The sequence below is a fragment of the Zalophus californianus genome, chromosome 1 (genome assembly GCF_009762305.2).
Source record: "Zalophus californianus isolate mZalCal1 chromosome 1, mZalCal1.pri.v2, whole genome shotgun sequence".
Lineage (NCBI taxonomy): Eukaryota > Metazoa > Chordata > Mammalia > Carnivora > Otariidae > Zalophus > Zalophus californianus.
The window spans coordinates 79,254,538-79,268,790 of NC_045595.1; the positions used below are offsets into that span (position 1 = coordinate 79,254,538).

A 14,253-nucleotide genomic window follows, 5' to 3' on the forward strand; every position below is an offset into this window, starting at 1 on the left:
ACCTGAGCCAAGGGAGAAAATTTCAGGAAGGAGAGTTACGGCATGGAGTGCTCTAGAGTCTGAAGATGAGCTTCTAGAGGATACTATTGGCTTTGATGATAGTGATATTTGGGTGAGTGGGTTCAGTGAAGTGGCAGAAAGGAAGCCAGACTCGTGTGTGTGTGTGTGTGTGTGTGTGTGTGTGTGTGTGTGTGTGTGTGTGTGTGTGTGTAAGGCAGGAGCGGGGGTGGAGAGAAAAAGACGGAGACAGAAGTCCACTTAATGTTCATGTTCACCTCGTGTCTTGTTTTTGGTCTACCTCAACCTTATGAGGTTAGATTCACCAGCCTCTATTCTGAAGGCTGGCATTTCTCCCAGGAGCACCAGTTCTACCTAATGAGGGCAACTCAAGTGAATCCACGGGAAAGAAAAAGCAAAGTGATATTTTAATTTTATCCAGCCTGAAATGCAAGGAATGTGCCTGCAATTCTGAATCACAAATGTATCAATGCATTATTTTATGGAATAGAGATGTGTTTTGCCCAAACTGGCTGTGAAGTGAATAAACATTATTTTTCTACTGAATTCAGCTATAAAATGACTAGAAATCTTCCCATGGGGATTGGGGCGGGGGGGAAGAAAGAAAAGAGAAAAAAGCAGAAACTTGCTGCCAGAGGGAAGAGAAGAAATGGGCACGGAGCTGACCTTGGTGGGTTTGTGAAGTGCAGAGGTGACTCTGTGCTCTCTGGGACTGATCTGTGTTGCTTTCATCCACATACCCCAGCATGATAGGCTCACTCACATTTCCTCCTGCTTTGTTCTCCTTGTTTTCCATTTGAGGGGCTATTAAATCCAATAGAGCTGCATGCAATATTTTGCTTTATCTGGGTATTGGTTGTATAAACCCAGTAATTTCCTACATCATCAACTGGTAAATTCACAATTATGTATATCAAGTTTCCTTGGACTGGGAGGTCAGATCACACAGTAGTTTAGCCCATGAGCTTTGCAGCCACACAGATCTGGGTTTGAGACCCAGCTCAGCTATGTAGCAGTTACATGAGTTTGGATCTATTAAAACCTCTGGGTCTCAGTTTCCACACCCATATGATGAAGATAATACATTATCTCAGGGGTTTTTAGAAAGGGTTAAATGAGATTGTATGTATACATATACATACATATATTTTCATAAGTGTGTTCCATGCCCCGTGCCGAATATTTACAGAGTAGTGATTGTGGTGGTGATTGTGGGGATAATGATGATGATTACGATGATGATAATAATAATACAGAATCTTGTCCTAGTAGATTACCCTTTTTAGTCACTAAACAAATAAGGCAATAAAGGAGAAAAAGAAGCCCTAAATGTTCTGCCACAGGAATCTACTATTGTTGCCCAAATGTACATAGTTTTCAGCTTCCTAGGATTTCAAGCCTTTGACATTAGTACTTCTAAAAGAATTTTACCATTTGGAATGTCAACTTAAAAAAAAAGAACTACAGATAAGCAATGCTACCATATGCTTGAGAACCCCCACCTTTGGCAAGTCACATCACCACCCAAGAATGTACTGCTCAGGGCGTCTTGTTACTTTGTTAGTTAAACAAAATGTGGCAAGAACCCTGAAATGTGTGTGCTGGCCCACGTGCACCTGTTTGCACACGTGATCGTCAACAAAAGTCACTCATCTTACAGGGAGTGGCAGGAAGGTGTAGAGGAAGGGTTCAGAACCCTGACGAGGTCACACCCTCACTGGGTGACCTTGGGCAAGTCACTGAACCTTTCTGTGTCTGTTGCCTCACCTGTAAACTGGAGCTGATTATGTCTCTCCTACAGGGCTTATCCTAGGCATAGAGGTGAGAGAAGGACATACACGTAAGGAACCTGGCAGGGAGCCAGCACACTGGCAAGTCCTCTCTTCCCCTTCTCAGGGCACCTGGTGCTATCTTTACCAGTAATTCAGAATACAGATAACTGCAGTTTTCAACACTAGCAGACAGAGACAGTGACACATATATCCAAACTGCATGCAATACCTGAATCAAACTCTTGCATTCAAAATAGGAGATCCATTCAAATTCTAGTAACTTGACTATGTTGTCAATAACTAACCTCAAAGGCTAATCGTACAGTGAAATGTATCAGTGCCGCACTGCCTCTTATTAATCCATAATCACCACTTTTTTCCTTCCCTTGCCTTTGGACCCCCACTGCCAGGATGGATTTCAGGGTCCATCATTTAATCGGTTCCTTGTGAGCGCCCTTAATTCTCTGGCCTTTCCCTTGGCCTCCTGACTACGTGGCCCAGCACAGTCCATTCTTGGACAGCTGTCTGTCTTCTCCTCCTGCGCCTGAGCAGCTGAGCGTTGCTGGAGAAAGCCATTCAAGCTGGATGACTAGTTTCAGTTTCTTTTAGCTCAGAGCCCCCATATCCACATGGGTGTTCCACACTGGTCACTTTCCCCTTTCTGAGATGACCATTCCATGTTTTCTCTCCTCTCAAACCTCCCACGTTCTCTTTCTGCCTCCTAGAAGGTGATTCCGCTTCATTCCTTATTCAGAAAATAGAAGCTGTCAGATGGTACCAAATCAATGGTCTTCCTGCATCTGCACCAGCCCCCAGGCTCCTCCTTCCCACGATGACAAAGCGCTCTTCCTACCACAGGCTTGTCCCCATGTGCTCCATCTAAGTGCTGCTTCAACTTCAGTGTGCACATGAGTCACCTGGGGAGCTTGTTAAATGCAGAGTAGGATCCAACAGGTCTGGGCCTGAGATTTTGCATATCTAACAAGCTCCCAGGTGATGCCAATGCTTTGAGCAGCAAGACTAGACTGTTATCCCTTCATTCTTTTTCTGGTCATTTTCATCATCATAATGAGGCTCTAGCATGTTTCATTTTTAAAACCCCTCTTTTGATCAGATCTCTCACACTACGACCCCATTTTCTGTATCTCCTTTCAAAACAATTCTTTAAAAAAATTTTTTTTTATTTATTTGAGAAAGAGAGAGACAGTGTGTAAGTGTGCTGGGGGAAGAGCAGAGGGAGAGGGACAAGCAGACTACGCTCTGAGCTCGGAACCTGACACGGGGCTTGATCTCAAGACCCTGAGATCATGACCTAAGCCAAAATCAAGAGTTGGACGCTTAACCACTTAACCGACTGAGCCACCCAGGTGCCCTAAAGGGAGTTGTTGTTTTTTTGTTTCTTAAGTAGGCTCCACACTCAGCATGGAGCCCAACGCAGGGCTTGAACTCACGACCCTGAGATCGAGACCTGAGCTGAGATCAAGAGTCCCACACTTAACAGACTGAGCCACCTAGGGGCCCCTAAAACAATTCTTATTGAAAGAATTTTCTACCGAGGCTGCCTATATCCATTCAAGTTTTATCTCCTTTGTTACGTCTTTATTTTCCTTCTGATTTCAAAAGTAATCCACACTCATCATAAAAAAACTTAAGCTTACCAAAATATATCACACAGAAACTAAACCGTCATCCCCTTATGTAAGCCTTACTATGTTTTTTACATTAAATTTTTTTTTAATTTGAAAAAATATTTACATGTAGAAAAGTACAGATGATGATATAATAGACATCCTGCGTTTTCAACTACCCAAAATGTGTTAACATCTGTCATAGTTATTGGCTTTGTAGCTCCTTAAAAAAAGAAACGTATCATTAGAGGTAAAACTGGAATCTCGTCTCTCTCCCTAGCGTTGGTCCCTCCCCTCCCCAAAGGCAGCCATCAGTATGAGGTTGGTATGCATGTTTATCAGGCCCAGATCAGTTGCAAGTATCAGGAACCCCAACACAGCAGGGCTTAAAGAAGAGAGAAACGGACTTGTGTCTGCATGGAAGTCTGGGTAGGACGTCACGGTCCTTCGGGGCTCTGTGGTATCGGGGACCCAGGCTCCTCCGTCTTGGAGCCCCATCATCTCGCTGTCTAAGGTAGCAGGCCCCGTTCTTGCAGTTCAGAAGCAGGAAGGAAGGTGAACCCTGGAAGGGCTCTTACCCTGGAGAGTTTTCCCTTGTGTGAGCTCTACTTTGCTCACACTTCTGCTTATGGCCCATCGGTAATACTAGCTGCTCTGTCAACCTCGTAATTCCTCAGAAATTTTCCTCTGCCAATGGCATTTCCCCCCCCACCAATAGTACAGATTATATTATCTTTAAAACAAATGTTTTAAGGTCAATGTGTTAAAATGTCATTTCTGGATATTTGAGTCGGGACGGTTGGTAAGCCGTGTGGTTCATCCACAAGGCTTGTTCCTGCTCTTCTTTCTCTTCCCATTTTACCTGTTTTACACTCACTCTGAGTGGCATCATCCTCTCCTAAATCACATCTCTTCCCATACGCGGATTCCCAACTTCACAGCTACATTCTGGATACTAAGCTTTCCTGACGGTGCGGCCAGTATGTCCAGTGGCCAGACCTTTCTAGTTGGATGTATCTGAGGCACTTCAATCTCAACATGTTCAAAACTGAACTTTTTCTGCTCGTTGTTGCTCTATATTCTTTTGGGTGTGGCCTTTGTCGACCTGGTCCCAGCTGGCTTTGCCAGCACCACACCTACATTCCAGACCATGGAAAGTGCAAAGAGAGAGTGTGAGGCCAGCAACTTCTTCTTACAGAATGAGATCTGGAATTGCGGCCGTCGCTTTTGTTCACTTCCTTTGGCACTGGTGTTAGTTATTGCTGTGTAGTGGGCACTTCAAAACTTCGTGGCTGAAATCGATACCATTTATTACTGCTCACAGATATAAGGATCAGGTGGACAGCCTGTCTGGTCTTAGTTGGGTTGATGCATGCAACTGCTTGTCAGCACTAGGTACCTGGTTCTGCTGATCTTGGCTGGGCTATCTGGGATAGTGGGCGATGGGCTGGTCCAGGACTGTCTCAGCTCGTTTCCACATGGTCTCTCATCTTCTGACAGCCTAGCCTGGGACTTATTTTCAAGGCATGGAAGGGTCCCAAGAGAGGTGGGAAGGGCACATCGCCTCTGGAGACCCAGGCTTGGAACCGGCGCAAGACCACTTCCCCCGCAGCCCACTGGCCAAAGCAAGTTGTGAGGACCAGCTCTGCCTCAGGGGGTGAAGAAAAAGAAAGACTCCTTTTTTTCACGGAAGGAGCTGCAAAAATGTGGATACTGGAAGGACTATTTGGGACCATTTTTTATAATGAACCTCTTACAGGAAGACCTGGCTAAGGTGGTCATGTGTCCAGCAAAAACCTGACGGTTCCATTTATAAAAGGAAGAAAGGGAGAACGTGTATGAGGGATAATTTATAGACTCTGCCTCAGAAGGAATTATAGTTCCCTATTCATCTTCCCTAAATGGAAGCTACACTCTATAAATAATAATATTATCATTCTGACAGAATTTCTGTTCTTAACTAGTGCACAAATTTTTGATTTCCCTTGACTGTGGTGACCCAGCAACTTACTCCTTGACCTCTTAATCCATAAAACAAATCAAGTTAAGGTGCTTACAAACATTTTGGAGTTCAATACATCTAGTCTTTAGGCTAATTCTGCAGTGCCCAAGAGAGCAGTATTTTTATCTAAAACCTACTTTTTCTCTATTTTACTGCACTATTTAAAAAATCCCAAATAATAACATTACCATCCCTCCAAAGTCCAACAGACCAAATCTGGATTGACAAGTACATCCTGGCATTTTATTACATACCACTAAGAACACAGAAGAATTCGGGGATTAATAGGGACAGATGTTTTACATTTAAGTAAAAATGCATAGTCATGCTTGAATTTAAAGTAATTTCCTCATTATTGTTTAAAGTGAATGGGGTCTCCTGGGGATTAATAACAGCTTCTGGAGTTTCTCATCATAGGTTTTGAATAACTGTCCATAGCTACTCTGATTTTTAAGTCATGGTAGTTGGAAGCCGTCTGATGTACATGCAGTCACGAGCTGTCCGTCTAAAAGACAGAGGCTCAAACTGTCCAGTTGCATGGCGGTGGCCATCTTCATTTATTTGTTTGCCAGTAGTTTCAAGGGGGAGGCTGAACAATGAAGAATGTTATCATGTTGTTTCTAGACAAGCTCAGCGGAGGCAGGCTGTACCAGGCGAGCGTGACCACCCTCTGCCCCTTTGTGCTGTTCTTGCACTACAGGTTAGGTAGAAGGATCTGACTGGGTGTTTCTCAGTATGCTCAGTGGCACCAACTGTAAAGCATTTGTTCCCTTTCTGTTGCAGAGCTTGACAGAATTTCTCAGGAGGTCTAAATTTCCTACAATCCAGGACGTGATTGTCATCCTGAACTCTGACCTCCCATCCAATTTCTTAAAAAAAAAGATGGATGAGAGCCCAGTGTTGTGTGGGAGGAGGGGATGATGTAAAGGTGGGGTTACGACTCTCGCCAGCTCCAAAAGATGCTGAGGTGGCCGGGTAAGTTTTTCTGTAACCAGGACGAACACCAGGAGATCCGGAGCAGCTGGGGTTTGTCCCCACTTTGACGATGTGGATTCACAAACAGGGAAGAGAGAGACATGATCACATTGTCTTCTCCATTTTCCCGTGCAAGATTTTAAAATTCAGGGATTTCGGGACGCCTGGGGGGCTCAGTCAGCTAAGCGTCTGCCTTAGGCTCAGGTCATGGTCCCAGGGTCCTGGGATCAAGCCCTGCATCAGGCTCCCTGCTTCTCCCTCTGCCTCTGCTGCTCCCCCCCCCCCCACTTGTGCTCTCTCTCTCTGAAAAATAAATAAAATCTTAAAAAAAAATTGAATACAATTCAGGAATTTCCCTGTAAAGAAAATCCTCTCAAAAAGTGTATTATGCATAAGACTACCTCAGAGAAAGGCACACATAACCTTGAGTCATGTTTGAAGATGTAAAGGAAGATTGCAGTTGGCTTCGAGCCAGGGAATGAGTGAAGGTGGCCGGCTGTGAGAGCCATAGAGAGTGGCAAGGATTCTTCAGACTGTAGAGTGTGTGTCTCTTTTAAAAGGATAACTGTACATCAGGGAAAACACTCCTTCAAACTGGCCCTGTGCAATGCCTGAGACTGACGCTAAAATTTGGTATTAGCACAAAAGCTCGAATGACCAACAGCTCTGGTTTGTCCAAGACTGAGGCGGTTCCTGAGACAAACTTTGTTTTAAAACAGGTATAAATAAAATCTTAAAAAAAAAAAAAAAGGTGGTGGGTGCTTGGGTGGCTCAGTCAGTTAAGCATCTGCCTTCAGCTCAGGTCATGATCCCGGAGTCCAGGGATCGAGCCCCACACGCATCGGGCTCCCAGCTCAGCGGGGAGTCCGCTTCTCCCTCTGTCCTCCCCCTCCCCACCCCACTGGTGCTCTCTCTAATAAATAAATCTTTAAAAAAAATTAAATAAAACCAGAGTAAGTCCTGGCCAAACTGGGATAAGTTGCTCACCCTAACCCACAATACCAGTACACACGGTGGAATGTGAGAGTGAAAGGTGCCTCGTGGAGAGGGCATGTTCCAGGGTCAAGGAGCGGGTTAGCTCCCCACAGGTATATGGGTATACTACTAAAGCAGGTCCTCAGAGGCCAAGCTGCCCTGAGCCCCTGAGAGTGTCAACTCCAAGAGTTTCCAGATCTGATGTAGCTTTCAGTGCTATGGTTCAGAATATAGTTATCCTATAGTCTGCTCCAGATTTCCTGAGGACAGCTGCAGGACTCATTTAGGACACGGGGTGTGCCCCTATGGCACGAGAGGTTCCGCCCCACAAACCAGAGAGCTCCAGACAGAAGGGACATCTTGACAGTGTTATAAAGCCACCTTGAAATAAAATGCATAGGTAGGTCAGGATTCTCTGGGAGGGCTTTTTGTGCAACTGTTTTTGGTGTCAACTATGGACACAACCTCTTTTTAAAAACACAACTTATTGGGCACCTGGGTGGCTCAGTTGGTTAAGTGACTGCCTTTGGCTCAGGTCATGATACTGGTGTCCCTGGATCAAGTCCCGCATCAGGCTCCCTGCTCGGCAGGGTGTCTGCTTCTCCCTCTGACCCTCCCCCCGTCATGTGCTCTCTCTCTCAAATAAATAAATGAAATCTTAAAAAAAAAACCACAACTAGTAGAGACATTTAAAAATTGCCATGCCTGGCAATAATTAATGGCCCCTTTTATTGCAGTGCTGAGATGCAGAGAAGTTTGGGGGTCTTCCAAGGGACATGTTTCCCATAGCTGGTCAAGTCTTAATGTGGCACCTCTAAGATTAGAAGTGCTGTTTGGCCTTCCATTAATACCAGGTCCACATTTCCTTCAACATATTTTTCCAATTATTGAAGATGGCAAAATTCCCACTACCTAGAAATTGTATGGCACCTTGACTCTAAGACTGAATTATGACAATTTGTTTCTATAGTATGATTTCATAATTAGAAGAAAGTGCATGTGGTTTTGTATAGCAAGGCCCTGGTGTCACATGCTTGGTGGAAATCTCACTTTGGTACCCTGATCATTGTGCATAAATGAGGGCCACTGTCTTGGATGCTATAATAAAACACCACAGACTGGGTGGCTTATAAACCATAGAAATTTACTCTTCATGGTTCTGGAGGCTAGAAGTCCAAGATCAGGGTGTCAGAATGGTTGGGTTCCAATGAAGGCCCTCTTCCTGGTTGCAGACTGCCGACTTCTCACTGTGTCCCCACATGATGGAAAGGAGACAGGGAGCTCTCTGGGGTCTCTTTTATAAGACTATAAATCTTTTATAAGAGTACTAATCCCAACCAGAGAGCTCTGCTATTATAACCTAATCACCTCCTAATACCATCACCTTGGGATTAAGATTTCAACATATGAACTACCAGGGTTGGGGGGTGGGGAGGGATAAAAATATTCAGACCATGGCAGCCTACACATCGAAGGGCTATGCTGAGGTTTTATTAGGTAGCTTATGGCCTGATACACAGTATATTCTGAATAAATATTTCCTTTCTTCCTAATTCCCAAACCAGTGTTGGAGGATGAACTTCTAGGTTGACTCTTTAATCTTGGAATATGAAGAAAAGATCGACTACTTCTGCACTTGCTAACCTCAGTGGCTTCCTGTAGAAGAGATGAAGAATGTTCTGTTTATTTGTAGTTTTATGACAAATGAAGGCCACAACCTTCTGAATTATTTAAGATCAATAAATATCATTTCAAACTACTTTCTCAATGACCAGTGGTCCTGCCTCTGTCGAGGATCTGCCAACATTTTATTTAACAAATTTATAAAATACTGTAACTAGCAGTAACTGGCATGGGAAGTCAAATATTAAGGTACAAAATCACTCCTGAATTTTAGAAATGCTATCCCCATGATCATTAGTAAAATGACTTAAGCTGAGTGCTAAACTACTCCCAAATCTTATTTTACAAACATTTTTGAAAACTTAGCTGGAATTGTATTGCCTGCTACGGTTATAGATTCTAAGTAAAATTACCATGTTATCTGGAATCTAGACTTAACAGGCTCAACTAAGGATTTGTTGCTCTCTCTGGAGTTTCTCTAGCTTTCACATTTTGAAGGGAGGGTACATTTGTTTGTCATTAAGTATTTAGAGTTCATAAACACAGGGAAAGAAATGTTATACACTTCCTATCAAATTGACATAAAATCTAAAGATGGCTCATGGGAAAGCAAACATAGATTTGTGACAGGATTTCCTACTAGAACTGTTATGATCTCTGGCTCCCAAATAACATACATTTTTAAATGATCTGAAGTATACCCAGTTATGAGATGTAGATGGATATATCACTTAAAATGTGTCCAACTGGAGTCGACTTTTTTTAAAAGATTTTATTCACTTATTTGACACAGAGAGAGAGAGACAGCTAGAGAGGGAACACAGGCAGGGGGAGTGGGAGAGGGAAAAGCAGGCTCCTGGCTGAGCAGGGAGCCAGATGCGGGACTCCATCCCAGGACCCTGGGACTATGACCCGAGCTAAAGGCAGACACTTAACAACTGAGCCACCCAGGCGCCCCTGGAGTTGACATTTTAAAAGAAGAAAAGCAAACTGAATTTAAACATTGTCAATAAAAGTCAGTATTAATATTGTAAGTCTGGTTTAATCAGTCAAAAGCAAAAAAAAAATCAGTTTAATAAGATTGCATATTAATATGGCTCAGTGCTTTTAGGATTAAAATTTTAAATCTAAGGTATTAAAGTAAATATAAACTTTTGTGGTCTGAAAGTCTACAGACAATAACACATTCTGGGTAATTTCCTAAAAATTACTCTTGTATTATATTAATTTTATTTTAAAAGAAAGAGATGTTAAACACACATCTGACCCCCCCGCCCCCCCCCCCCCCCCATAGTGCTCTATATATCAGGGACTGGCAAACTACACCTCACAGGCCAAATTTGGCTATTGATTGTTTTGATAAATAGTTTTATTGGAACACAGCTATGCCCATTCACATGTATGGTCTGTAGTTCCCTTTGCTACGAGCATAGAGTTGAGTAGTTGCAACAGAGACCATATGGTGTTCTGGTATGCTGGAAAATGTCTTCAAATAAAATGAATAGTAAAATCATTATTAAAAAGAGAAAAAATACCCCTAGGTACTCTGGTTTAAAAGTTACCTTTTCCAATATTTGAACAATATTTTCTTTAGGACTTTGCTTTAACCACAAAAACCTGCATCTTTTGACTCAGATATTTAAAATGTTTCAAATAAAGATTTTAAATCTGAATCAAATATTTAGAGGTGAACGATTTCCATTTGTAAATCCCACTATTTAGTAGTAAAGATGTTCCTTAAATGAGACCAACTGGTATGGTGGGCTTGTAACTGTAATTAGTGAAAACAGGAGTTTCCAATATGCCCTGTAACACAAAGAACCCTGAATTTCGATCAGCATATCAGTATGTTTTTCAAACTGCACCACATACCAGTTTCCTCTGCCTCCATTAGCTACATACCTAAAATAGTCTGAAGGTCAAAGCCAGACAGACATACCCCTGTCACTGAACGTGTTGACCATGAGTGATATAGTTGAGTTTATTTCTTCCACTAAAATTATGGAGAAAAAACAAAACATAGCTAAAATAGTCTGAAGGTCAAAGCCTGACAGACATACCCTTGTCAGTGAATGTGTTGACCATGACTGATGCAACTGGGTTTACTTCTTCCACCAAAATTATGGGAAAAAAACCCAAATCAAAACTCAAGGGTAATCACTATAACAATCTTAAAAGGAAAAAAGCAGAGAAATAAATTCAAAAGTGGTCAAACACAGTGATCAGCTCAGACCTGACTTTCACTAGAAGCTATTTTTGGAGTCCATATTTTAACTGTTGAGTAAAGAAGGTTGTAACAGAAAGGATGTCTGTGAGAAAGTAACGTCCAGCTAATATGTAAAGTGTTTGTGATCTGAAACAACTGTAAAATCGTCAGGTTATTGACAGCTGAAGAAATTCCACATGCTAAGCAACTCAGCTACAAAGAAATATTAGAGGTTTCAGATGAAAAATAAACTTGAATCTGTAACTGAATTAGACAAGCCTTGCTGCACATAGGGCTACGCTGGTCACCAGGATACAAAGCAAACGCTGGGTTACCAGAAGTGCATTTATCAGCCACAGTGATTTATTGAGTGCTTTAATAATACAAGTGTACATCAACTGATCCACAGTCAAAAGTGGCAGGTCCCTAAGAAATTTACAAGCACTTTAAGTAAATCAAAATACATATTATTTTGTTCAATCCAACAGTCTTCTGTGTGGGGAACAGAAGGCTAGTGATAAACAGAGTCTCAGTAATGCACAGTGATTCTGATTGAAGCTTTTGTACAAAAAACTTGTTCCCAGTAGCATGCACCCACCAATAAAGACTTCAGTACAAAAAATTAACCCTAAGCACTACATTTAAGTAGAAATGAGATATAATTCTGAATTCGTGTTTTCCCAAAGATCACATAAAAGGAAAAAAATCAAAATAAAACAAAAAACAAAACCACACAGTAATACAAAGCTTTGTAAGAAAGCTCTTACTATTACAGATCCAACACTGTTTGCACTGAAAACAAAAGTTCCCATTCCATGTTAAGATGGGAAAAAAAAACCCCAAATCTTTCAAGTTAATAGAAATCAAAAAAGGGAATAAATTGAGAGGGCAGGGGTGGGGGGGTGGAGGGAAGAGAGAAGGAAAAGGAGGAAGAGGAGGGAGGGAAAAAGGAGTGGGGGATGGATGACATACCATCAGAAAAAGATTCAGAATTTAATAAAAATAAGAAAATAAGAACCGAGGTCCGGAGGGGTGGGTAGGGCTATTGATGCACTTGGTGAATGTGCTTGCACAGGTCCGGCGGGGGCGGCCAGCAGCAGGCCCCTATGTGGCATACCGCTTGGTCCACTGTCTGGCCATCCGGTCGTGCTCTGCTCTGTTGGTCATGTACTGTGTGGCAATGCTGCCCACCAGAGGGTCAGCTGGAAGGGAAGCAGAGTCAGGAGTCAGTAAATACCAGCAGCACTTCCTCTTTCAAAGCTAGGGGAAAGGAGTGTCTGGAAAGCTAGCCCTAGATCAAGGAGTAGATGCAGAAGTGGCAGGAAGCTGCTGTTCTAACCTGGGACAATGTCACTTCAGCAAAGACCTGTAAATGACCTGCCAGTGACAGATCGCATTTCACACCGGCTGCCCAAAGAGTCATCTACCTGCGCTTTTACTGATGGCTCTGGTCATTTCTTGACAGGTGGTACTCTCTCTCCCTGCTCCCACTGCACACTCCTCATCCCCTTCCCCTTGTTTTCGGGTAGCTGTTTCACTGAGAACTCTTTGGGAAGTGGTTCCGATGGCCTGGCCAACTCCTTTACCCTGGGGCTTAGACCCTAGGTGGTGGCACTCCCACCCCTCACTGCCTATATTGGGGGAGGCTTCAAGAGCCTCAGCTGAACACATCAACCTTAGTGAGAACCACTGACAATGGGGAAGATGGTCTACTTCTTCCACCAAACTTGGAAATATCAAGATCCATATAGCTCTTTATTATAAAAATACTGGTAGATATTAAATAATAGCTAACACTCACATCCTGAAAGTTTAACATACTAACTCCATAAAACTCTGAGGAACTGACACATCAGGAAACTGAAACACTAGAGGGGTAGTAAGTTGCCTGCCCAAGACAGAGTAAGCGGTAGAGCCAGGAGCCCACCATGCGCTGCTTGGGAGATTGCTTTCCACCCAGACAGGACTGAAAAAAAAATCAGAGCAATTAAAGATAAAGGTTTTTTTTTTTTTTTTTTTTTTTTTAGGTTTCTGGGGGTCCCAGAATGCATCCTTTCCCCTTCATTCTCTAACTTCACTCCTTCCCTCATTTTTATTTCCTCTGTTTTTGGTGTTGAGAATTTGAGTGTATTAGACCTAGTGGATAAGAAGGAACCAAAATTAGCAAACTATGTTAAAGATGAAAAAAGTAAGTAAGTGTGCCTGTGGTCTAACACAACCTATAATGTGGGAAGATTCTGAGACTAACCTAGTAAGATACTCATGGTCTTACCTTCTCAGTATTAGAGGTGCAACAGGAACACCACCTTTTAACCATCTGCTGAGGCTGGTACCGCTGAAGCTTTTCCAAGCCCTCTCTCTGACTGACAAGACGCTGCTCACATTTTAACAAACCTTGCTCATGTGTTCTTGGACTTGTGCTAAGCTTGTTACATTTATTCTAGGGCGAGGCCAGTTTCTTACATTCACTTATATCACACACAATTTAAAGAGACTACCCAGTATATGGGTTTGTTCAGAACTTTTGCCTCTCTGCTCACTCTGTGATTCTCCTTCACTTGGCCAAACGCTGAAACTGACACCATCACATAAATCAACCAGGTTCAAGATTTAAACTAGTAATACCAAATGCCTGCAAACTGATTACTTTAAAAAATGTGGTTTTTCAGTTCAGATTAAATAATGACTTTAGTCTAAAGGGCCAAAGAGAGGTCTGAGTCACATTTCTCCACCTTTGAAAAAAAAATCATCTTATTCCAATTTTTGGCAGTCTAGAATGCAAAAGTTTGAGTAAAAAATAGGTAGCCTCAAAAGCTGGAGTCTACGTCACTCAAGACAGGTATTTAATTGAACAGTATCTCTATTAGTGAAATGCACTAAAGATCCATCTGTGCCTTCTAACTCACTGACTGAGGTAAAAGATAGGCTTAATGTCAGAATGACCAGTGATGTTCATGCTCTGCCTTAAATCGTATCCTCACAGTATGAGCAGACAGGGAACAAGACAGGTCTGTCATTTCAGCTCAAAGGAGGAAGAAGGGGACAGATGAAGGA

The 14,253-nt window shown here is 42.6% G+C and overlaps 1 protein-coding gene across 2 annotated transcripts in view; it reads right to left on the reverse strand.

The window, feature by feature from the left end:
• Window positions 1–10,273: 10,273 nt before the first annotated feature.
• UBE2E2 (ubiquitin conjugating enzyme E2 E2) overlaps window positions 10,274–14,253 on the reverse strand; it is a 372,538-nt gene continuing 368,558 nt past the window's right edge. Inside the window, exon 7 of one of the 2 annotated variants that reach the window (XM_027586093.1) lies at window positions 10,274–12,401. In XM_027586093.1, coding sequence (XP_027441894.1) covers window positions 12,304–12,401 — 98 coding nt within the window. In that variant the 3' untranslated portion in view covers window positions 10,274–12,303. The remainder of the gene's footprint in view (window positions 12,402–14,253) is intronic. The other variant, XM_027586094.2, reaches the window with a different exon arrangement.